Here is a 23,302-nt window from a genome sequence, read left to right on the forward strand (position 1 = left end):
GGAAAGAGAAAGCAGGTTCTTCATGCAGAGGTAGGAGACCAAAACTTTGAGCAGTGAAGGAACAGTAGAAGTGGCAAGTGTCTAGAGATAAGAGCCATCATCATATATCAGGTTCTGACATCCGATGAAGTAAGTCACAGATCTCACTAACGACTTGGCATAGTCACAGCCACATAGCTCCTTCTTTCTGTGAATTAAAATCATTACAGACATTTAGGTTGCCCCTCTCCAAGCATTCATGGGTACTTCTCATGAATGAATGACAGGGTGAGAATCAATAAGCATGGTTCTTCCTACCTCAGCCATCTTAAGAAATAATTGAAACTTCACGGACCTCAGTTGCAAGTGCCCATTTAGTTTGTTAAATGTGAGGGGATCTCTTGTACAAAAGCAAGTCAGCTTCTTAAAGCTAATTTAGATAATCCCATGATCCCTGGAACAACAAACAGGCAAAATTTCCAAGTACAAAGATGGCCCTGTAGTCAAAAACTCTAAAGTTGAAAGCCTCTTTGTTGCCTGCAATCAGCATCATCTCCAAGTTTTCTCGGAGGCCAATGTAAAGAGGACGCCACTCCAGCCTTCATTTTGCAGAGCGTAAACCTTTGTTGCCTAATGTGCAGAGCTTCTCCAGCACAGAGGGTTGTTGTTGTAAGACATACACAAACTCAAACACACACACACAGTCTACCCAACCTGCTTTTGTTGCTCTGGGGGTTTGGCAAAGCCCATTATACATTTTGCTGAGTAGCTTTTTTTTTTTCTAGTAATGGTGAAAGGCAGTTTTCAGACAGCCATCAATGGTGATCTCAAACTGATGGGCCAGCAAAACGTTGCAAAACCACAAAAGAGTTTGCTTTCCTTGGCAGTACGCCCGATTCTGTCATATTAATGCTCTGCCAACAGCTATTGTCCTTGACAAGTGACTCTGCACAGGCAGAACAGGATCCACTGCAAAAAAAATCTTCCCATGTCCTACATTGCTAGCATCTTCTGAGCCTCTAGAAAGGTTAAAATATCTTCCAATGCCAGAAAATTCACGTACCCTAGAATACAGAACTATGTTACAAAGCTTAGGGACAATGATTTGGCATTGGAATAAACCCTGTCCTGGAGAAATTAGCCAGAAAATGGCACAAAGTATAATCAGAATAGGCCTAGGCAGACTGCACAGAGTAAAACAAGACACAACAAACTGGTGGATGAGGCCACGCAGAATTTCTGCTCCTTGCAATGTCTTTTGTTGTTGTTGTTGTTTGCTTGTTTCCACCTAAAACTCAGTTTGGGTGAAGAGGGAGTGATATATTCGGATGGAGGGGCTTGTCTCCTCATTTAGAGCAATTAAGCATGCAGCCATAGTGACTGCATGCACATCTTTGCTTTTGTCTGTCAGCTGAGAGAGAGCACAGAGATAATGAGGAGAGGGTGTTTACACTGTGCATGGATAGGCAGTTAAGTTAGCAGAGCAGTTAGTACACAACTGGCTTCTTTAGAGACTGGATTAGGGCAGGAGGAAAAAAGCATTTAGGGGAACCACTAAAATACTGTGTGACACTGAAATACCTTGTCCAGGTTCTAGTTTATTAATAACCTCTCATTTATAATGAATCAAAGTGCAGAAGTGTTCCCAAATAAAAGATCAAAACATTTTCTTTCAATGAAGAGCAGATTCTTCTTCTTCCCATCACAGAAACACTCCTGCAGAAAGGTTTCATTCGATTTAGTTGTGTTTTCTGATGAATATAATGCTTTGTTGCGAAGTTGTCAGCCAGCTTGAGCTAAGTAGGGCACTATCAACCTGTTTAACTATTGACAGTGAGTATTTTCCTTTAAAAACTAAAGGAAGTGAAAGAACATTATAAGAGGCACAGAAAAGTTCCCCTATGTAAAATCAGAGCTGAACGGGGATTTCTGGGATCCAGTGAGAGCAGAAAGTACAGAACTGGCATGTTGATCCGTCTGTCCCTCGGTGGTGGTACGGGGCATTTAACCTTTGGATAGCCGTTACCTTCTGTAGAGGGACTGTGTCTCAACAACAGCCTGATGAAGTCTGTAAGTACTGATTTTCACAAAGGAACACAACTAGCTGAGTGCGCTTAGCTTTGGTTTAACAGAGAAGACTCCACAGCAAGCACAACTGTGGTTACAGCTGCTGCTTTGGAACACGTCAGCTACGAACTGCTGAACCAAGAAGAGGTGCCCCCAGCCAGCTCAGTGCCCCGGCGCACTGCACCACGCGCTGTCTCAGTAGTTTCACCCTCCCTGGGAGGGTTTTCCCGTGCTCAAGGAGACATTAATGTTCGCTACCAAGTTAGGATGTATTAAGCTCGTGCTCCTGATTTGTGTTAGAAACGGGTGAACTAGGAGTTAAAAGGACACCCATCCATGCTATGCCAGCTGCTTCTGAGGGGAGAGAAATCACAGCATGCAAAGTCAGATGGTTCAAATCTCCTTTTGCCTTTCAGCTCCACAAACGTTCTCGCACTTTGGCTGATCTAAAGAGAAATCATGCCCCCCATCACTTTTGCTCTGCTTTTAAGGCAGCAGAAACAAAAGACATATATTCCTTTCAAAGAACCTGCAAATCTTGGTGCAGAACATCGTGTGTCTGTTTTATTTATTTTTATTGTTATTACTGTTCTGTTCTTGCTTTGGGATGTTAGGCAAACCTTCCTTTCTCTGATGAAAGAGCAAAAACACCCTCTGCGTACCTGAAGCAAGACGATAAAAGCTCATAAATGGTTTTGCTGTGTTCTTGCAATGGAATCTGTGCACCAGAAGAGGATGTTCATGAATGAGATCTGAATTTTACAGGAACATATTATGCTTGTGGAGTGCAAATAGAGGTCCACGGTTGCTGTGCTCTGACTAGTGCAATTTTTGCTAGTCTTTACGTAGATCTTTTCTTTCACACGAAGTTGTGCTTCCTTTCCCACCCCAGGAGATCACGTCTGAGTTTTCAATAGAGTAACTTTTTATAAACTGAGAAAGTGTTACCATTTTTGTAGCTGAGAGTCACCTGTGCGTGAACCATGCTTTAAAGATAAAATTTTCAAAGGTAGCTTGGGATTTGACTGCTCAGTTAAACTAAGAGAAATTGAATGTCCCAGTCCTCTGAGGTGCTTTGGAATAATCTCTCTCTAAATGTCGCAGCCTAATGAAGATCCAAAGGCACATTACGACATTTTCATCTTTTTTTTTTCTTTTTTTCTTCCAGGAAACCATGGGTTACTAAGAGGAGGTAGAAAGACAACAGGCATTAAAAAATATCTCTGTGTCCCACAGGGGAAAATCTTTTTTCATTCTTCTGGACTGCAATCCATTTAGTAATCCAGTTGCTTCTTTCCTGGAGTATGGCTCTGTTACAAGGCAAGGGCAGTCTGTGTGCTGCGTTTTGGGGACTCCCTTTCTGAAGGCAGCCAAAGGGCATGGCACATCAGCAGCCAGCAGCATACTTTAGAGCTCTTTGGATCACAGAGACTGCAGGCACAGCAGGTGTTCATACTGGTCAGGGTGCTTCGTTCAAGCTCACACTTCTGTATTTCAGTTCCTATGGGTATGTAAAAGACCTTGCACAAAGTGACAGGCACGAAAGGCATTAGGGTGCTGAGGGTAACGACTGGCCCTAATTCCCCTGATCGGCCATATCTGCAGCACCCACCATCCACCCTTTCTCTGCCCATTGGCTCACGAGCCCTTTTTAAGCTCATGCTCGTGTATTATCTTTTTTCTCCTGTATTGTTATACTGGTTGTGTGTGTGGTGTTTGGTCCTCTATTTTTCCTGATTCTTTGGGTGGGTGTCACAGTTTTGTCATCGCTGTAGGTGTTGTTTTAAAGGCTAGGTTGTGACTGTAGCTGTTATCATTGATTTGGTTGTGCTTGTTTTACTTAATAACTGATATTGCCCATTGATGCTGATGGCATGGCCCTGGCTGCTGTGTGGTAGTGAGAAACCCTGGCTTGCCTTCCTTAGAGCAATCTGCTTTTGCTGCTCCTTCATACGGATGTGTCAAGCTTCAGCCTGTCTTTCATCTGCAGTATGTAACAAGAGTAAAAGGCCTGAGAGACAGACCCCTGTTTGCTATGAAGTGCAAGGTGCTACTGTACTTAAAAAATTACTTTAAGTTTAAATGCCATTGTCAGTGAGGAATTCAATGCTCAATAAATTGTCAGCCCATTTTGTTGGCTAGCATATGCAAAAGGAATCTCTAAAGAGTTTACAGCACTTCTTTATCCCATTACTGCTTAGATGTTGAAAGCTTTTTAATTTGCTGCTTTGTTGAGGGCACTATCACTGTTTCTGTAGTTAGTCCCTTAGCTGATTGCATTGTAAAGCTGTATATGTGAACTTAGTGAGTCATCTGGTTGAGAAACCTGGTAAGAATTACAGAACAGACATATATGTGCTGATGGGCTGTTTCACTTATTGATAGACTGTATTTTCCCTAGCAAAGGTCTGAAAACCAGATGACTTGCTTGAAATAAAATTTTGGGGGAAGATGACCAATATTGTCCATTTAAAAGTCACCTGGGATATTCTCATACAATTCAGAGAATGATTTGCACAAAAGTCCACTCGGTTTGGGATTGTAAAATGCATCAGTCTGGTAATTGTTTGATGTTTTCCTAGACAGAAACTGTGAAGCTGTCTGGTTTAAGTGATAACTCAATCCAGATGCTAGCCTGCAAAGAGCAAAAGTATTCACTAGGCAGAATAATTCTCTGGTTTTCTGGGTGATAAATTCCCAGATCCCATCTTGCAAGGAAGGAACATACTACCCCAAACAGTAGCAACTTTACCAGAAGTTTTACGTCTTATCAAATGGCTCGCTGAGAACAAGCTGCTGACACCCACCCAACAATGACATCAGGCTTTGTTTTTGCCAAGTATTCATGGTGTGGGAAAGGGGGAATTTGGACTCGTTCTACATTAAAGACCAAAGTTTCCTGCATTCTGCTGTATTCACTAAGCAGGATACATCTTGGGGTAATTTTCTATGAAATGTCATGCAGTTTGTCAACAGCTGAGTGGTAAAGGGCAGGGGGAGCTCTGGTATTTGTCTACTTACTGTCAAATCTATTTCTTAAGGACAATTTTTCTCCTCAAAGTTTGTTAGCTAACTGTTTCACACCTGTAAGCTCCCTGCAGAAGCTTGCTCTCTGTTGAAGTCATTCCCTGGGTGCACTGCGGTCATATTTACACAGTTGTTAAACTCTGTAACACTTAGTGCTAAGTCAATTCAGGAATGAAATAGGGAACAGTACCTTGTTCTCTGATAATCGGGTTAATTGCTTCTTTGACATTGCTTTGCAACTGACTGAAAGCAGAGTTTACCGTAGAGAAGGTGAATATAACTATCCATGTTTCTGTTACTGGAAAAACAGTTAAACCTGTTAATGAACATGGGAGGGAAAGGAGATAAAGAAGCAGGAGTGGAAGATTTTTGAAGTAATCTGAAACTTGCTGTAAACCTGTTTTAAAAAAGTGCCCCTTTGTTTTCTCTGCAGCTGAGTGCAAAGCTCCCATTCCCGTCTGCTTTCTGAGTTTAAAAATCTCATGTCTGGTTCTCAGATTTGAAGTTAACTGACAGCACTGACGGCCAAAGCTGCTGCCCCACAGGGAGAGCATATAGGGAGAAATGCAGATTGCACTCAATGCAGGTCACAGGGGCGATATTTCAGTTCAAGTACAACTCATAGACTGCAGTAAGAAAATGTGGGTGGGTGGTGTAAACCTATTCTCTCCACCTGCTGTCGAGACGAGAAAACTTCAAGTCAGTTGTTTCTTTTAATCTATTCCTTGAAATGAAGGGTTTTTGTCAAGGTGAAGGCCAGACCCATGAAGAGAAACCTATCACTAATTATACAAATGCATGATTTTGTTTTACTAAACCAACTGTTCAGTTAAATACAGAAGTCCTTGGTACAAAGGAAGGTAACTTTCACAAAGCTGGGGCATGGGGAACTTCGTGGAGACAGCTTTTATTAAGAAGCACCTGTAATGGTTCCACAGTTGAATTCAAAGGACACTGGACTGAAAAAGGCAGATGCTTGAACAAGAAGCTGTGGATTAAGCCCTATACCTGAAGTATGGCCACAAAGATGTCTTCTCTCCAAAGCAACTTTCTGGCACTGAAGTATTTCAAAGCAGGTACCTGCACCAGCAAGTTGTCTTATGCTTCAGCTGAGAATATTTCCTTGAATGCTATGGGGGGCTTGCAGGCTGCATGCCTATGTAAGCATGGCCCCATACGCAGAAATGTCAGAAAGGAGATGAACCGTATAGCTGGGTAGTGCCTTGATGTGCTCCTCTCCCGTGTTGCAAGGATGCTGGAGGCAATTCCCAGTGGACACGTGTGGGGTGTGCATAGTAGCAGGCTGTGCAACCAGGCAGAATCTGCTGCCAGACCACAGAAGAGTGGGAAATGGCACTGGGCAAGTGGAGCTGGGAGCTGCCTGGCTATCTCTGCCTTATGGATGAAGCTTCCTGGAGCAACAAGCTGTTCTCTCAAATAGGGGTTAAGGAAGTAGCAAAAGCAGAGTTGAGCTGGACTGCTTGCTGTTGTAGAATTACGTTTAGCAGTTCAATTCTATCATTTTAAAAATAGCATTTAGCTAGAGATGACAAATTGCTTATGTGGAGTTTTGTTGAGGTTGTGGCAAGACATCCTTCCCCTCCCCTGGTTTCAGAGTAATTGCTTTGGTTTCTTTTGGCAGAGTAGGCAAACCATAACAGTACTGGTGAGTTTTCTTATCTGAAGCGTGGCATGCGTGAGCTCTGTAACTGGCTTGCTGCGATGCAGGATGTGCACATGTTCTTGGTAGCAGCTCTCTTAGAAGAGAAACTGGACCCTGGACCTAGGAGAATTGTGGAGCCTGCCAGCTGGCTGCTTCTCTGCTGGATGTATTTCGTTATATTCCACTTCCAGTGTGTTTTTTCTAGGGAAGTGACACCACCTGCTGCCAGCCTGCGAAGCTGCCTCTTTCTCTTCCTGGTTGCTACAGCCACCTGCCAGGAGTCTGTGCTGATAGTGCGCTACAGAAGGCTCAAGCAGAAAATTCAGACAAAGCATCACGGACTCTGTTTTCTCTCATATGTGTCCACATCGTGGTGGCAAGGTTGTGCACAGCATACAGATTTAAATCAATTTGCTGACTGCTTTTCATGAAATCCTAACTGGGTTTGGAACTGGAGATAAAAAGCCAGTATTCATCTTGTCTGCTGCTGCTCTAGTGTTTTGTAGAATGTCATAAGATCACCAGCAAATATGAGATGAATCTGTCTTAAGCCCTCCTGCAGAGACAGAAAATCATGCCAAACCACAAAGCGTGATGCTGTGGAAACCTTCATGACCTCTTATTCCAGCTGTGATGATAGAAAGAACAGTACCAGCATGCTTGCCTTTCTCACCACCGTAACAGGTATTTCATCTCTGTGATAGGCTGTCAGATTTATGGGGTTTATAGAGCAGACTATTGGATATAGCTCCTTTATGACCTTTAGCCTTAGCTTCCCATGGTAATGATCATAGTACCAGCACCTGAAGTAATACAGAGGCATAAGGTCAGAAACAGACACTTGTGCAACACAAATGGGCGGTAAAGAGGCTCCCTGCAATGATGGTTTTCAAACAATTTGAGAACAGAAATACCCAAGCTGAAGAGGAAGTTGCCATATAGAAATGACAGCTTGAAAAGATTGGTCTTGCAACTTGGTCAATATGTGAGAAATTAAAAACCACCTGCATCATCAGCAACTGCTGGAAAGCTGCTCTGCATGGCAATGGCAAAAGTGCAGTCTGTTTTGACTTTACCTCCATCTTCCTTGATTTATACTGGACGTAGTCATTCATTACTGTGTGCTTGACAGTACATAGTCCCATTCTATCTTCCATTTTAAAACTCGTAGGTCTCTTTATAAGGACCACCATCTCTTTTTGCTACGTGAAAAGGTATCAGGACAATCCTAAAACTTGTCTTGAAGTCTTCTAATTGCTTCCTCCAGGACTGGTAAAATCTGTGACTGGAGCTTATCAGTACGAAGGTGGTAACACATGAAGTGATACTCAAATTTAATTTTAGTCGGTTTTATTGGAAAAGAATCCAGGTTTTAGGTGGCTCACTGATAAAACACAACTAGAAAAATGGGATTGGATGAAATTTTAGTATTTCCACTGCTCCAAAGTTGCATCATATTTCCTTAATGCTGTACAGCTGCTGAGGGGCTGTTTAACATTTTATAACATGCTTTTACCTTGCAGGCAGCCACAGTCTGTATTTGGCAGAATCAGCCTCGGATAACTTTTAAGCACGTTTTGCCTAGACCACAGCATGTGGTAAGATAGGGATCAGCAACTGCCTGAAGAGACATGTTTAAATAAGCATTTTTTTATTCTGTTACTTAATGAGAAAGCAGCTAGTGTTGCAATTTTACACTTAAAGAACTTTGCAAAATGAATGACAGTAAACAGGAGAAATGTGATAGTACCACTAAATGACTTTCAGCTATGTCCTCTACAGATTTTCAGCAATCAGGCCGTGTAGCCCTCAGAAGCGTTAAACTGCCCCTGAGAAAAAAAACAAACACAATCGCAAGGTAATAACAGACGTACGGAACTTCTATCTGATACTGGAAGAACAGCATTCTTACAAAAAATCACTCTGACATCATTAGCCCATGTTCACGCCTTCCTTGTTTTTTTGACCAAATTGCTGGTGTGTGGAGCTTGAGATGTTTGTCCATTACAAATCAACTGCTCAGTTCCTTTATTCTATTTATTTATTTATTCCTTTATTCTATTATATATCCTTTAATTCTTTTTTTTTTTTGGGGGGGGGGGGATGATTGATGGTGGTGATAGGCTTATAGATTATTTTAATTAGTTCAATGGAATTCACAACTCTACAGTGAAAAAATCATGCTCCAAGGAAATAAAAACCTGTCAGACTGACTTCTTGGAAGTTTTTCATCTCTCTCTCTCTCTCTCTCTCTTTTTTTTTTTTTTAACCAGATTTACTAAAGGACTACAGTTTATAGGAAGCTTTCTAGAGTTAACTGCTTGTCAGAAACTGAAGGCTGGTGGCCCCTGTTACAACTTGACATGGGATGGTTTCAGCAGATCCCATCAAAAAGCAGAGCTTTAACTCTAGCTGATGCTCGTAGGTTCAAATGAAGGCCTTGTTTCTGAAGGTCTTTAAGATATCCAACTGCAGTGCAGTGTGCTTTTTTAATGAGTTCAGGTCCAGGGATGTTTTAGATTACCTTGAGAAGATTCTCATTTGAGCTACAGGAAGCCACTCTTGTGAAAGCAGGCAAGAAGCGTTTGCCCCAGGTCACCTGAATTTAGCATAATGATTTTAGCAAAGCCAACTTCCTTATGAAAGTCTGAGCCTGATGGAGAGTTCCATGGGAGAATGTATGCACATAACACAAAGGCTGTGTATGGGTATAGATGCCTATATATGTAAAACTTCCAAACAATTTCTGGGATGGCAGTACAGCAGACTGATCACGTGCAATCACCTCAGACTCTTGAAGGAGGAAGGGGACTTGGAAGATGCCAAAGGATAATTTATCACTCTGGCACATTGGTCAGTTCCTGGAAGGTCTACAGATACCGCAGCAGCTGTGCATACTTTGTTTTCCTCAAGAGCTGGATCAGTCTGTCACTGATTACCCCAGGCAGTGTGCCAAAGCTAGAAACCTGCACCATCCTATCCTGCACTATTAACCTCTGTCATGAACACAAAAAGGAGTGAGGTTTAGGACACACAAGGCTATAGCAAATAATGGCCATAGCACAGCTCCCAGAAAAGTTGTTTTTAAATGGTCATCCGTGAAAGCTCCCCTACCTTTATGTTTCTTGAATATTTCAGGTTAGTACCACTAAAAAAAGTGGGTAGCAGGGTAGCTGTATCCGTGATTGACAGCAATAGCATTTGAGCCCTTCTGAAGGGATGTGTTTTATCCAGTGGGTGTTTTGTACTCGGAGGTATCTTTTGGACAGAGCAGTATGTTCTCCTATGTGTGGTGGTGCACAGCACAAATGCTGTCATCTACCAGAGATTTGCTCAATATCAGGTCTGTATGCCTTATTTATGGTGGCACTATTGTGTCTGAACCATGCCATGATCGAGGCTGTCTTTGAGAGAAAGAGGAAAACAAGATTTGCTGCAGACTTAAGACCAGATGTCCTGTCACTTTTCCAGTGAAGGTGGAGAAGAAACCCGTTGAGTTCCATGGGAACATATCCTCTCTGAATTCAGGCGTACTCAGATAGGGCAAACCATGATCTCGAGTAATTGTTTCAGTTTGCAGTCTCATTAAAGGCTTCCTTAAATTGATGTGGTGTAGTACATCTTCTGAAGTAACACTCAAGAGCTTATAGACTTCATGCTGAGGGTTCTGAATTCTTCAAAAGTCAACTAAAACACTGAAGTGATGGCAGAACAATGTTACTGCTTTGCCAGCTTCATCTCAAAAGTCAACATGACACAAGAATATCTGCAGAAATAATCTCCTCAATGAAAATCTCACAAACTAGTCTCAATTAAATTGCATACTCATTTTCAGTTGACCTCTGCTCAGAAAAGCATACAGCACAAAAGTATGGTGAGTTTGCTCTCACCTGTACTGAACTTCTTCTGTAGAGAACCTTTCATAGGGAAAAGAAAGAGAAAGAAGGCTGTTGCTGCATCCCATCCTCTGTTCCCCAGCTCCAAAGATTTTGCTGGTCTACTTTAAACCAGTATCCAACCTTTATTTCTCTTCTGCAGGCTGACTGTAATGAACATAGGGACTTCTGTAGGTGTGCACAGGTATTGCTTTTATAGTAGCAGCAGTTCAAGCTTTGCATTTTTTCATCTTGGTATGAGGCATTATAAAATGCAGAATTCAACTGCATTTTGGAGTTTGATGAGGCCTAAAATGTGAAGAACAAGATGAATAGTTTTACATTTTTCTGTATCATGAGAATTTTCCCATTCCATGACTATGAACATAGTGTCAATAACTGTATTATGAAAGATGCAATTTTACATGTGAAGCAAATATTTGAATTAATTCCAATGGAATAATGAGAAACCATTGTTTTGGTACTAATACATCACACGGTCAGGAAACAGAAGAGCTACCCTTGCCTCATCCCAATCGTTTCTGTGGGAAAGCCTTCAGGGTCCCTATTACCTCTTCAAATGTGGACTTTGAAAAAGTCCTCCTGCAGGAAAAGCTAAGGGAAGCTGACTGCAGCATCTGGTGGCAGCTGCCAACACGACACAAGAAGCAGCCTCACAATTAGATTTTGAGAGGGTCCTGGGATGCACCACACTTATTATCCATGTCAGCTCAAAATTCCCAAGCCTAAGCTTCAATTTTCATTTGTGTGTAACACCAATACTTTGTTTTGCTTGGGGAAAAAGGTAGTGTAATGACAGCTTTCGTCCCAGGCACTTTAAAATATTAATTAGTACTATTCAGTATTCAAACTTGGAAATTACGTGTCTTAATAGGTATTGGAGCCCTTGGAGTTAACAGTACTGCCACGTTTGTTTTGAGGAAGCACTAATGTGAGCTCAGATTTATTTTTTAGAATTTATCTGACTCTTTTCTAGCAATAAAGAAAACAAATCTTCTGGTCCTATACTCTTACTATATTTTAAAGATGCTCAAAGATCAAATTTTGTTATGTAAGGTCTGTTTCCAAAGAGAAGTGTTTGTATCGCATGGCAAAATTTCTTCCTGCTCAGGCACCATTTCATTTTGCTATATTCATGCATCTCTCTCTGGGATGTTCATCCACTTTTAAACTTTCACCTCTTCTGCCCTGCCATGTGGACAAAAAGAATGCTTTACATGAGTAAAACACCCACTAAAAATTCAGCTGGTTGTTTTTAACAGGTACAACAAGTACCTGTAGCCAGCACAAAAAGGATCAGTAGGATGAGCATGGGAACAAGCATGCAAGGCTGGATGTCCCCAGTTCCCTTGATTTCAAGTTTCTGCCTGGCTTTAGGAAAGGCTTTTTGATTTTTGTTGAAACTGAGGCAAAAATGAACTTCAATCAACACAGCAAAGTTAATCATTCCCTAAAACATTTTATCCACCCTTGGGCCTTTCTGACTGAACTATGATGACATAGTAGTTGTTGTAATGCATTTTTGTAGGAAAATATTTGTATTATCACATGCATCAGCAGGGGTTGTACCAAAATATCCCCCTGAGGGGCAGGAGGTATTTGTTTTTTTACAAGCTTTGGATTATTTTTTTTGAATCCTTATCCTGTTCTAAATATGGGAGAATGACATTCACTTCTCTTTTTTAAGGCTTCTCTCAGACTGCTATTTTCTGCTTTATACTGAAGGAAAACTATTTTGCTTTGGTCCTAACATAGAGGGGAAAGATCACTGTAGAAGGCTGGGGCTGTGAAAATTGAAATAAATCTGAGTCTTATTTAGCCTAAAAGAAGACTGCATGTAGCTGGCATACAAGATTTCAGAGATCTAAAAGTGAACAATTAATAAATAATAATTGATAATTGATAGAAAGGTTTCACACCAGATGTACCTTAGCAGATCACTGACCTGCAGGGAGATCAGCAGGGAAGGGTGAATGAATTCCTGAAAGCAAGCTCAGCTGGGTGGCAGGGTGAAAAGGAAGAGCATTTTAGTTCAGCAGTAGTCAGTGAATGCAGTCTGGGGCTGTGCGGACCTGACAGTGACTACCAAAGGCTGCAAGAAAAAAGAGTTTCTTCACTGTTTCGTCAAGCTCACATACTTCTCGTACAGAGAGGAAAGCAGAGTAAAACACCTTGCTAGACGGAAATCATGTGGGTGATTATCTGTGGAAAGATTTGCAGTGGAAAGGATGTGAGCTGATGCAGATAGCACGCAGGATCAACTACCGAAACAGAAGTGACGTCTGCTTTTGGCTGTATCCAAGTTTGGGGCAGCCTCCAGTCGTCGTCATAGGCAGGGTATTTTGAAGTAAGAGTGAGCAACTATAGGTTGTGGGGGCAGTGGTGCCTGTTGGGGTACGGGGCTCTGAGCCCTTGGCTCTTTCAGAAAGGGCTGCCCTTCCGGCTGCTTTTCTGCACCACCGGAGGGGAGGCTGCTCTTACAGCTGTGCGGAGGTACGGACGTAGAGACAGGAAAAGCCAGTGTTAATTTTTGGTCGGATCTGCGGGTGAAGCTTGCTTGAAAGCTAAAGCCACAAGTTTCCGTGCCTGTGCCTAGCACGCTGTGAGTGTGGCTTGGCAGGGTAATTACAGAGTAATTACCTCAACAAAAGGTATCAGTGAAAAACAGATCCTTAAAAAGAATAACTGTGATGCCAAGATTACATTATTTTAGATATTCTGTCTTTCCCTGCAGAGTTCCCCCAGGAATGTAGGGCAACTGAGACACTGCAATGATTGTGCTCTGTGGTAGCGTAAGGGTAATTGAAATTCACTGTTCCCTCCTCCATTATTCAGTATAGCAACATACAGAAATTGAGCTTGTAACATATATATTTGCAGAATGATTTTTATATCGCATTAACAAGATGTGACACTAATGCTAATTCTTCATTAGAGGAAACATGACAAGTCGGGTGATTTAATATGCATTTAGCACTGAAAGACTTGTAGCACATGCAGGGGGACTTTTATTGCTGTTTGACAGCTTTGGAAATCTAAATGCTCTGCTTAGCCGCAGGGGAGGTGCAGACAGCAGCGCTGCTTTGCCCACCTAGGCCTGAATTGTGTTCTGTGGTCCCGGTGCAGAGACCATTTCTTTGTGGAAAGGCATTTCATCTTCATGCCTTTTTTTTATTTTAGGTTTCTCTCTGCAGAAATCACATTGGGAAGGGGAGAGAGATTTGTTGCTATCTAATAAATGGCAATCTGATCTTAATTGATTTTTTTTTTAAGAAAAAGCTTAAAGAGCGACATCAATATGAAGTGGCAACAAAATTTGTTTTAAAAACAGGCTAATCCAACTAAGCAAGGGAGAACTTGAACAGTTGGAGTGAAAAGGAGATAAGAGAGCCCAGAAATTACTACTTGTGCCACAAAGGGCTGAACCTTTAGCAGAAGAAGCAGGGAAGATTTTCAGACACGGTCAGTGCTTCTGAGATTTCCTTAGGATTTTAGGAAAGTGTGGCCTCCTGGGTAGATAGGAAGCGGGAGGAAGTTTGGGCAGGTGGGCACCAGAGGGGGTACTGAGCCTGTCCGTCTGTGAGCTGCAGCTTCAACAAGCAGTGATCCTTCGTCCTTCCTGATGCCTTTTTCTGTTCCTGCAGCACCCCTGCTGCAGAGCTCAGGTATCTCAGGTATTTACACAACAACCCCACGAAGTGACCCAGATGTGTAGCACCAGAAAGGGAGCAGGAAACAAGTGCTGGTGAGGTGACAGGCCTGTGTCCTTCAGCAGCAAAGCAGGAGCTGTCAAAGAAGCTCCCCGGTCTTGTCCACAAGACCGCCAGCATGACCCAGGAGTGCTGGGCACAGGCAGTGTTGTGGCATGTGCAGTGTTTCGCATAACAGATCTAAGCTGCCAGACAGTGGCTAAGCCCTGCCCTACCAGAGGTGCTAAAATAAAGACCCCAAACATGTCAGGCCAGTAGCGCTCAGTTACAGGCACCGCAGGTCTCTCAGGTGAGCCTGTGCCAACAAGCAGCAGGTGGAGTTGGTTCGAAAATTGTTTTTTCTTTTGCTCACAGTTTGCTTTTGGCCTGCAGGAAAGAAGTGGTTTCCTCCCTCCTGCTCTCGTGCATCTTTCTGTCCCATGCACTGTGAAAGGACAGCAGTTGTCACCGGGGCTTTGCTGCAAAGCAATGTTAGTGAACAACTAAGGAGGAAAAACAGCCACTTACTGACATACATACTTGGAAAGAAAAAAAAGAAAAGAGAGAGAGAAATCCATATGTACCACCTTATCTTATTTTCTCTTCCTGCTAGTGTTCAGACAATTGAAACAGAAAACCAGAGAGCTCCTCAGGGGTGGGGAAGCAAATCCCAGACAGGCCATGAGCTCAGTCTTTCAGGAATGCTGACTTAGTTGCTGGATTTAACAACCCAGCAAACACATGTTCTCTCATTTCTGCCCTCCTGTCAGCTCCGCTCCTCTGCGTGGGCTGATCTCGGTGCAGAGAAGCGATGAGAGGCTCAGCGTGTTCCTGTGGGGTTCTCCCACCGCCGCTGCCCTCAGCCACTGGCAGAGCACCCACCTGTGTCGGGCTTTGGACGCTTCATTCAGACAACGCTTTGCTGGTGCTGCAGAAGTGCAGCGGCAGCAAGTAGAAACCAGAGCTTGCAGAGACACCCTAGCAGAGAAAAGAAGTCTCAAGGAGAGCAGAACGTACCAGTGCCAGTGTGTTTCCTGCCCCATGATGGGGGTAGAGAAACTCAGTGAGGCTGTAGGGAGAAGGATGTACAGCCTGTGGTCCTTCGCCCTCCCCTTCTTTGGGTGCTTTCTGGCTCTAAGGTTGGGGCCAGGGGACACTCACAGCCGATCAGCAGCACCATCTGCAGAAAGACTTGGCAGCCAGGAGGTAAGGGGGTGGCTGATAAAACCCAGGAGCCAGATGTGTGTACTCCTCAGGCATATGCACTGCCCCCTGGTGCTGGGTGTCTTGGAGCTGCTCATGGATTGTACAACATTGTGTTTGGACAATGTCTGACTGGACATCAGGGGACAGCGCTTTATTATGAGGCCAGTCAGGCAGTGGGACAGTTTGCCGGGGGAGCTTGTGCAGTCTCCACCTTTGGAGGTTTTGTAAACCTGTCTAGATCTGGTGTGTTGGCCTCAGAGGTGTCCAAAGCTACCATGTGCCTCAGATGTCCCCAGTGTTTGCCTTGGTGGCTCGGTCCCAGTGTGTGTTTTTTGGTGCTTTTTGCAGTGCCAGATGCCTGTTCTTGGTTCTGTTTGTCTTCCCTGAGCATCTCCTTAGCAGTGAAATCCTTACAAGGCCTGTGCCAGGCTCCTCCTGATGGTGATCCCAAGTCCCCTGGGCCTTTCACCCACAGCAAAGAGAGACCACACAGTGCCGGCGTCACTGTCTGGGGCCAGCTCTGTCAGCAGAAGCTGAGCTCTCCCACAGGGCAGTGACCCTGCTGTGTACCCAGGCCCATCTCAGACAGTTTTAGCTTCTAAGGCTCAGAGGAAGGTCCTCTTCTGTGGGGAAGGGGTTGGGCATGGGGGAAAGGAGGACGCTGGAGGCAAGACAGATGTCCCCAGGGAGCTGCGTTCATCTTGAAGAGGGTGAGAGCCTGTGGAGGGCATCAGGCTGATACAGATCAGATCATTTGGTCAGAAAAGCAGATGTGCCCTCTGCAGGCACAAGGGATTCACTGCAAACCACTGGGGTGACGTTTAGGGCCGGATCTTGAGAAGTTACTGGGGGGAATGGTCATTGCTCATCATCTGCATGATTGTGTCTGGGCTCTGCTGGAGGACGAGGAAAGACTGACCAGAATGCCTCTTTCTGTTTTGTTCATTCAGGTGCCAGAAGTCCTCAGCGTTATCTACATGCAGCTGCTGTTTGTGCAGCACAATGCCCTCTGAAGCTTCCTCCCTGAGGCTGTGCCATGTCCTCCTGCAGCAGGTCAGCACCAGGCCGGGACAGGACGTGACATTATCCCCGTGATAGCTACCCCGCAAGGACAGGTGAGCAGCAGTGATTTCAGCAGGTAGGAGCAGAACCAGGTTGTGTTTGCTCACAGCAGCGAGCCAGCACTTCAGCTTCACTGTTCCTGAGGGGACACAGTGGTCTGGTTGGATTTACTTCCTTTTTTCTCATGAAGAAGCTTAGACTCTCCATGAAAATCTGTCTCCCCGCTGCCAGGTGTCTTGCCAGTCGCCTGAGAGAAGTGATGGGGAGCAAGCACGACAAAACCCCCCTTGGGGTTTTAAATAGGGGCAGTTTTGGGGCTGCTTTCACCCTGCTGAAACCAACAGGATGGTGGCCTTGGCTGTGCTCAGGGGAGAGCTGTTTACCCCTCTAGACTTGATTTATTCTGGTGGGGGTTTGCTTGTTTGCTTTATTACTGTAGTCTGAGGGTTGCTCTGGATGCTGTTGCAATTTCCACAGTTCTGTCTTTTTGGGGACACCATGTCTGTGGCCCCACACAAGCTGTAGTCAAGCTGTGATGGGGAGACTACCTGGCTAATTATTGTATTGTCACTGTTAATTACCATTGGCAGTACTGGCCTGGTCCCACCATTCATTGCCCACCTACAGCAGCTGTGCAGGGCCAAGCAGGGCCCACTAGGGGCTGTGGGAGCTCCAGTGGCTCTGGGCAGGAGGTGAGTGCGGGCTCCTGTCCCTTCCCCAGGGGTGCTGGCACTGGGGTGCCCACCGGGCACCGGAGGAATAAAGTCTATGGGGCTGCAGCCCAGGGGCTCCCTGCCTCAGCAGAGCAATGCACGGTGACACGGGACCAGCCTTTCCTCTGAAGGGCTGCCCACCAGTTCTCAAGCACAGCCTGACACCGCACATGGGGCTGCGGGTGAGTTGCCTGTCCCCCACTGCTTGCCGAACATCACACGTGGGGTCTGGGAACAGCAGCCCCAGCCTGTGGGTTTGGGGCTTGCAAAAAGACTGGGCGCTGTGTTTTCAGAGTGAAAAATGGAGGCTGAAGTTTCATGGGGTTGTGGCTCCAAAAAGAAATTAAGCCCTTCGTTTTCAGAACTTGAAAACAGAGACTAATTACTATGGTTTTGGACCCCAAAAGCCAGCTCTTTGGGCCCCAGAAACCAGCTATTTTGGATGTTTTGGGGATTCAGAAACAGAGGCTGTCAGTTTTTTTATGAAGCTCCCTAGAAGATTAAACCCTGCTTTTTCAGCAATTGAAAATGGGGGCTTAAATCCTGTGGTTTTGGGGCTCCACCCCCCCAATAAAAAAAAAAAAAGCCTTCATCTTCAGAGCTTAAAAATGGAGACTTAACTGCTGTGTTTCTGGGAGTTGCAAACAAGCTCATGCGGCTGTTTTGGGGGCTCAGAAACAGTCAGGCTTTTCTGAAGCTCACAAAAAGGTCTTTGAAAATTGAGACAAGTCCTGTGGGTTTGGGCTCAGAAAAATAACCAGTCATGCATTTTTCATGCTTGAGAATGGAGACTTAGTACTGCATTTTTGGGACTCCAATATGGAGCCTAAGTGCTACCTTTTGGGGACCAAAACTGGAAACTAAGTCCCATGTTTTCATAGCTTGAAAGCAAGGACTGGTGCTGTGCTTTGGGGTCCCAAAAATGAGCTCCGGGAGGTGTTTTGGGGGCTCCAAAAGCAAGGCCCCATGCCGTGTTTCTGAAGCCCAGCCAAAGACCCAGCGCTGCGTTTTCAGCGACTGAAAATGGAGGCTCAGTCCCATGTTGGTGGGCCTCAGAAAGCAGCTCCGTGCCCCGTTTTGGGGACCAGGCCACAGCGACCAGCTCAGTGGCGGTGGGATTGAGGCTAGTGCCTGCAGGCAGGCCAGTCTTGTGCCCCTTGTTGTCTGTTACAAGCCTACCTTGTAGAGCAAACCAAAGGTCTGATTGCTGTCTGCTGAGGTCTGGAAGCATGGAGGGGATCGCGCTCCTTCGGAGATCTCTGGCGCTAGCAGGTCCTGTAGTGGCTGAGGCTGCTCCTCAGGGCAATTTTCAGTGACTCAGGCATGGGCAGTTGTCTTGTGCATTTTCTCATTTCTCAAAACCAGTATTTCAACTCAGACAACCGTGTAACTTTCAAAAAAGTAAATGCTGGCACTGGCCAAGCCACCAAACACAAAGAGAAGGTCAGGGATTACCTTGCAGCGTGCGAATCGGTTCCTCAGCATCATGAAGAAGTGACATGGCAGACGAGAGCAAGCACCTTCACATTTGTTTCTTTGACACGCAGTTTATGCCCCTCTCGCTGCCATCACCGCATCCCTCAAGCCGGACACTGCAGCACCCTCAGCCCTGTGGGGCACCAAGGGCATGCACCTGGGACGTGCCCGAGAGGAGCCAGTGTCGTCTTCCTCCCCGAGCCACGCACCCCCAGCTCAAAGGGATCGACCTGCACCAAGGGCCCAGCCACCTGTGACAAGAACCTACCGTGTAAAGCGATCCTGCCTTTCAGCTCCTTTCAGCAGGAGCAACCCACGCCAGCACCCCCACAAAGCACCAGGGGACAGGACGTGACTTCTCAGCGCCACTGGAGGGGCTTCCAATCCTTGCACGTCTTCAAACAAAATGTCCCAACGGAATTTATGCAGCCACAGCAAACCAGAGCTTATTGACTCTGCTCAAGTCAGACACTTCAACTCGAATGTGTGATGCTGCACCAGTACAGCTTCCCAGTCATCTGACAAGCCAGCAACAGTTTTTTCCTGCATTTTCTGTATAGCAAGGGCTGAAGCAGTGCCCTACACCAACCTACATTCAAGAGAATTCGGGACATTGATAAATGCTGCAGACATCAGTAGTTTATTGGTATGTTTAGTCAAAACACATTCAGAATGGAAACTTAAAGGTAAAAATACTTCCCACCTGCAACAATTAAACTAGAATCTACTAGCATATAATGCTTGACACGTTACAGCAATAAAGATGGTAATCCACTGTCTTGTATAACTACTAAAGCCAAGATGGTCAGCCAAGTTTGTTGAAATAGAACCGTAATGACAAAATACTCCCACCATCCACAAATCAGCAACTAACAGTAATGGTCAGCGAATCCCTTCCTTTGCTCTAAGAGGTACATTTACTATAAAGAGGGTCGAGAACATGTAAAAGTCCACAGTACAGCAGGTGAACTATCACCATGTAAACTTCTCTGGATGACGTTCCAATGGTTGTTCATGTCACTTAAACAAGAAGCAAGCCAGAAAGCTGAATGGCTCAGTAGCTCTTTTAATACTCCATTTTTTGTTGTTGAGATTATTCCCAGTGCCATTTGCCACACAAATGAAATAGGTGGCAGCAAAACACCATCACGCTACAAAAGGGGAAAAAAAAAAAAAAAAGGAAACAAAAACACCTACAGAAAACATACCAGTGGCAAACTGCTACCTCAAGACAGCAATTTGTCTGAAGGCTTCAAACTTAAGTTGCATTGTGTGCCGAGCGGTTCAAGTACTATAGATTTCCAGGTAACAGCTGAAAATGCAAGACTTTCAACCAAAAACTGAAACAAAAAATGGAGACTAGAAGAAATGTGCCCCAGAAAAAAAGCGTATGAAAATAGTGCAAGACTTACCATGAAACACAGAAGACCTCGAGTCTGGGAGAAAACAGACAGATGCCATTTCACTTTGCCTAACGTATCAGTGAAGTATGTGCAAAATCTTCCAGCTTACTTGAAAACAGCAAATGATTGCATAATCCAGAGACAGATTGATATTATGCCCTATCTGCTTTTGCTTGAAATTGCTGTTTTTTTGAGGTCTTCCATGCTTAGAAGCAGCTTTAAGTGGTCACACTCTCACACAGACTCACACGCCAACACACACCCCTCTTTTACTCCTGACGCCTCGGAGCTGGGCGCTCACTGCACGCCCCAGCACCGAGCCGCACTGTACTGTCTGCTGCAGCTGCAGTTCATGGGAATGTGCTCCAGAACGTCATCCCGGAACAGACCTCTCAGCTGGACAAACCCACAAGCAATACTGAAGAAGAGGACGTCTCCTTTCTATCCTTAAGTCCGGAGCCACTCAATGTCAACTTCAGCTGAGAGTAATGTGCAAAATGAGTAAGAGTTTAAAAACAAAAAAAAAGCACAACTGGAAAATGCAAATACTTAAGAGCTGCTATTTTGTTCTCTGAAAATTGCAGTATCCTCATTTGATATGCTCACCCTCACAAAGGATGCTCAGTTCTACTGATTATGAGCTGGCCCAAAATGTTCACCATTCTCGACTGGCTTCTGAAATGTCCAAGAGAGATTTCATTTCCGATTTCTGTAACTTTGACATTGATTAAAGAGAAGAGACAACCTGGAGACTACTTGGATGCCTTCTTCCTCCCTTCCCCCCCTCTGCAAAAGAACAGACGAACTTGTTAATTGAAGAGCAAGGTGGATGATAATTTTAGCAACGTTTACTGATTGAAAGATACTGCAATTTTTAATACAATTTTTCAATGATTTCTTTTAAATGCTTTGCAGCCGATTGGCTTTGCAGCACAGTAATTCATACACTATACTGTACAAAATCACCAGCAAGACTGGAATGATGTATTCATAGAAGGCACCATCATGCTTATTACATTACCAGAGAACTCAAATACAGTCAAGACAGTTTTCACTGTACAATGCTTATCGAAGGGGAAAGGGGAAGGAGGAGTGTGTTGAGCAGCCATCCCTGTACTGAAGAGGGGCAGATAGAAAAATCTGACGTGAGCTATCAAACTTGCTTAGTACTCAGGACTACGACTTGGTAACTCTGGGTTCTGTTTAGTTTACAGCTAAATGGATTCCTTCTGGAATAAACTTGTAGTCTTGTTAAGGTTTGTGTGTGTACATATGTCGGTCACAGCAAGCAGATCAGATGCCCGCATCGTTTCACAAGCTATTCTGTCTGAATAAGAGGATGAAGGTTTATTTTTTTTTTCCTCCGATGCCTCCTGCAGATGTCAATATAAATGAGTTCAGAGTACCCATTAGTGCATTTTGATGAGTGCGTAAACACGAGTTTGTTTGGAGCCAAGTGTTCTAAAAAAAGAAAAAAAAAAGGCAAGCTTCTCCAATTGCACAAATTGCACTATTTGTGTTTCCAACAGTAACAGGCAGAAACAGTAACACTTACACAAAATGTGCAGCAGAGGGTTTTTGACTGCAAGGACCTGAATTCTATTGGGCATGTCCTTTAGTTCACTTTTGTTTCACTTTTGTTGCAGATAGTTTACTGGTCTTTTTTTTTTTTTTTTTTTAATTTTCCAGTCCTCAATTCTCCAAGTCTACATTTATAAATTAACAGTGTGACTTCTGTTGTGAAACTGGGGAAAGAACGTCCACCTTAATTTAAACCGGAAACCAAAGGATGCTTTCACATCAAAGAAATGATCAGAAGGGCTGTGTCACATTCCAAAGCCAAAAAAAATTAACAAGAATGCAAACACGATGGATAATGTACCACTGCCAAGACTGTCTGCCCACAGTGGAGATTTCAGCGACGCTGTCCTGTGAAGCGGCCTTCCATTTGCCCGGTTCCTCGTCCAGAGCCGAGTTTCTGTGCCATGCCACCTCTCGGCGGGGGTCCTCTTCCGTCCCGGTCTCGCATCATGCCACCACCCACTATTCCACGGGGACCCCCAGGGCCTCTATCATTGCGCCGAATATCCCTACGATCATCGCCTCCGCCTCTGGTCTCTCTTTCACGAGCAGCTCTTGTTTTTTTCTCTTCTACGTTCAAGCGCACCTCACCCCGGAACATAATAGGCTTATAGGGAAGAGTTTTCAAGGCACACGTTAGTCACCATTTCACAAAGTCCGTTTATACAACGCGCATGAAAACACAGCATTTGCTGCGTGTCTCAGGCTACCTTCACTTACAAGTCAGACACAAAAAATAACTGCTAACAGTTCCCTGCGGCACACAGCGTTAGCCCTAACTGCCTGCAGTGAACGGAACAGCATTTTTTAATTCATCTGGCATGCAAGGAGTTAAAATATCTTCCTTAATACAGGCAGGGGTTGTCTTTAGCCTTTCTGCTTCAAAGCTTTAGTTCCTGAAGAACTGCTCCACCAGGTCTGACTCGCATACTAGAAATGGAAATGGCTGTTTTCTCCTCTCCAATTCCTCAAGTCACAGCTGCAAATAACTTTGCTCCTTTCTCTCAGCCCCAGGACACAGAATTTACATGTCCTCAAGATGCCCTTCAAAAATTCACGTGCTGAGCTTTCAGCTTATAGGGGTCTCTAACAGTAAGTGTTCAGTTCCATGTGGTATTTAAGTGAGAGGTAAAATCCCTGAATTCAGTATGACACGGCTGGGGGAACGCTGGCACAGCTCACATAAGCCACAGAGCACTCTTGACAGACTGAGTGGGCCCAAACTACTCACATAGTGTGCCTGTTTTTCTTACAACTCTTGTTTATGAATGAATGTCAGAAACAACAGTGACATGAACTGAAATAGAATCATAGAATATCCCGAGTTGGAAGGGACCCATAAGGATCATCAAGTCCAACTCCTGGCACCACACAGGTCTACCCAAAAGTTTAGACCATGTGACTAAGTGCACAGTCCAAACGCTTCTTAAATTCAGACAGGCTTGGTGCAGTGACTACTTCACTGGGGAGCCTGCTCCAGTGTGCGACCACCCTCTCGGTGAAGAACCTCTTCCTGATGTCCAGCCTGGCCTGAATAGGC

General features: G+C 44.5%; 1 protein-coding gene and 1 long non-coding RNA gene across 10 annotated transcripts in view; one reads left to right on the forward strand and one right to left on the reverse strand.

Moving 5' to 3' along the window:
- The window catches only part of LOC310899572, a 61,711-nt gene extending 41,743 nt beyond the window's left edge, over positions 1-19,968 (forward strand). For 3 of the 6 annotated variants that reach the window (XR_014584400.1, XR_014584401.1, XR_014584403.1), the window contains one exon: positions 16,478-19,968. This is a non-coding gene — a long non-coding RNA (uncharacterized lncRNA). Of the gene's footprint in view, positions 1-3,214; positions 12,151-16,477 lie in introns of those variants that run through there. The other 3 variants (XR_014584404.1, XR_014584405.1, XR_014584402.1) reach the window with 2 other exon arrangements.
- G3BP2 (G3BP stress granule assembly factor 2) overlaps positions 19,398-23,302 on the reverse strand; it is a 28,467-nt gene continuing 24,562 nt past the window's right edge. For all 4 annotated transcript variants that reach the window (XM_083836062.1, XM_083836063.1, XM_083836060.1 and 1 more), the window contains one exon: positions 19,398-22,369. In XM_083836062.1, the coding sequence (XP_083692188.1) occupies positions 22,097-22,369 (273 nt within the window). In that variant the 3' untranslated portion in view covers positions 19,398-22,096. The remainder of the gene's footprint in view (positions 22,370-23,302) is intronic.

This window comes from Anser anser (assembly GCF_964211835.1).
Source record: "Anser anser genome assembly, chromosome: 4".
NCBI lineage: Eukaryota > Metazoa > Chordata > Aves > Anseriformes > Anatidae > Anser > Anser anser.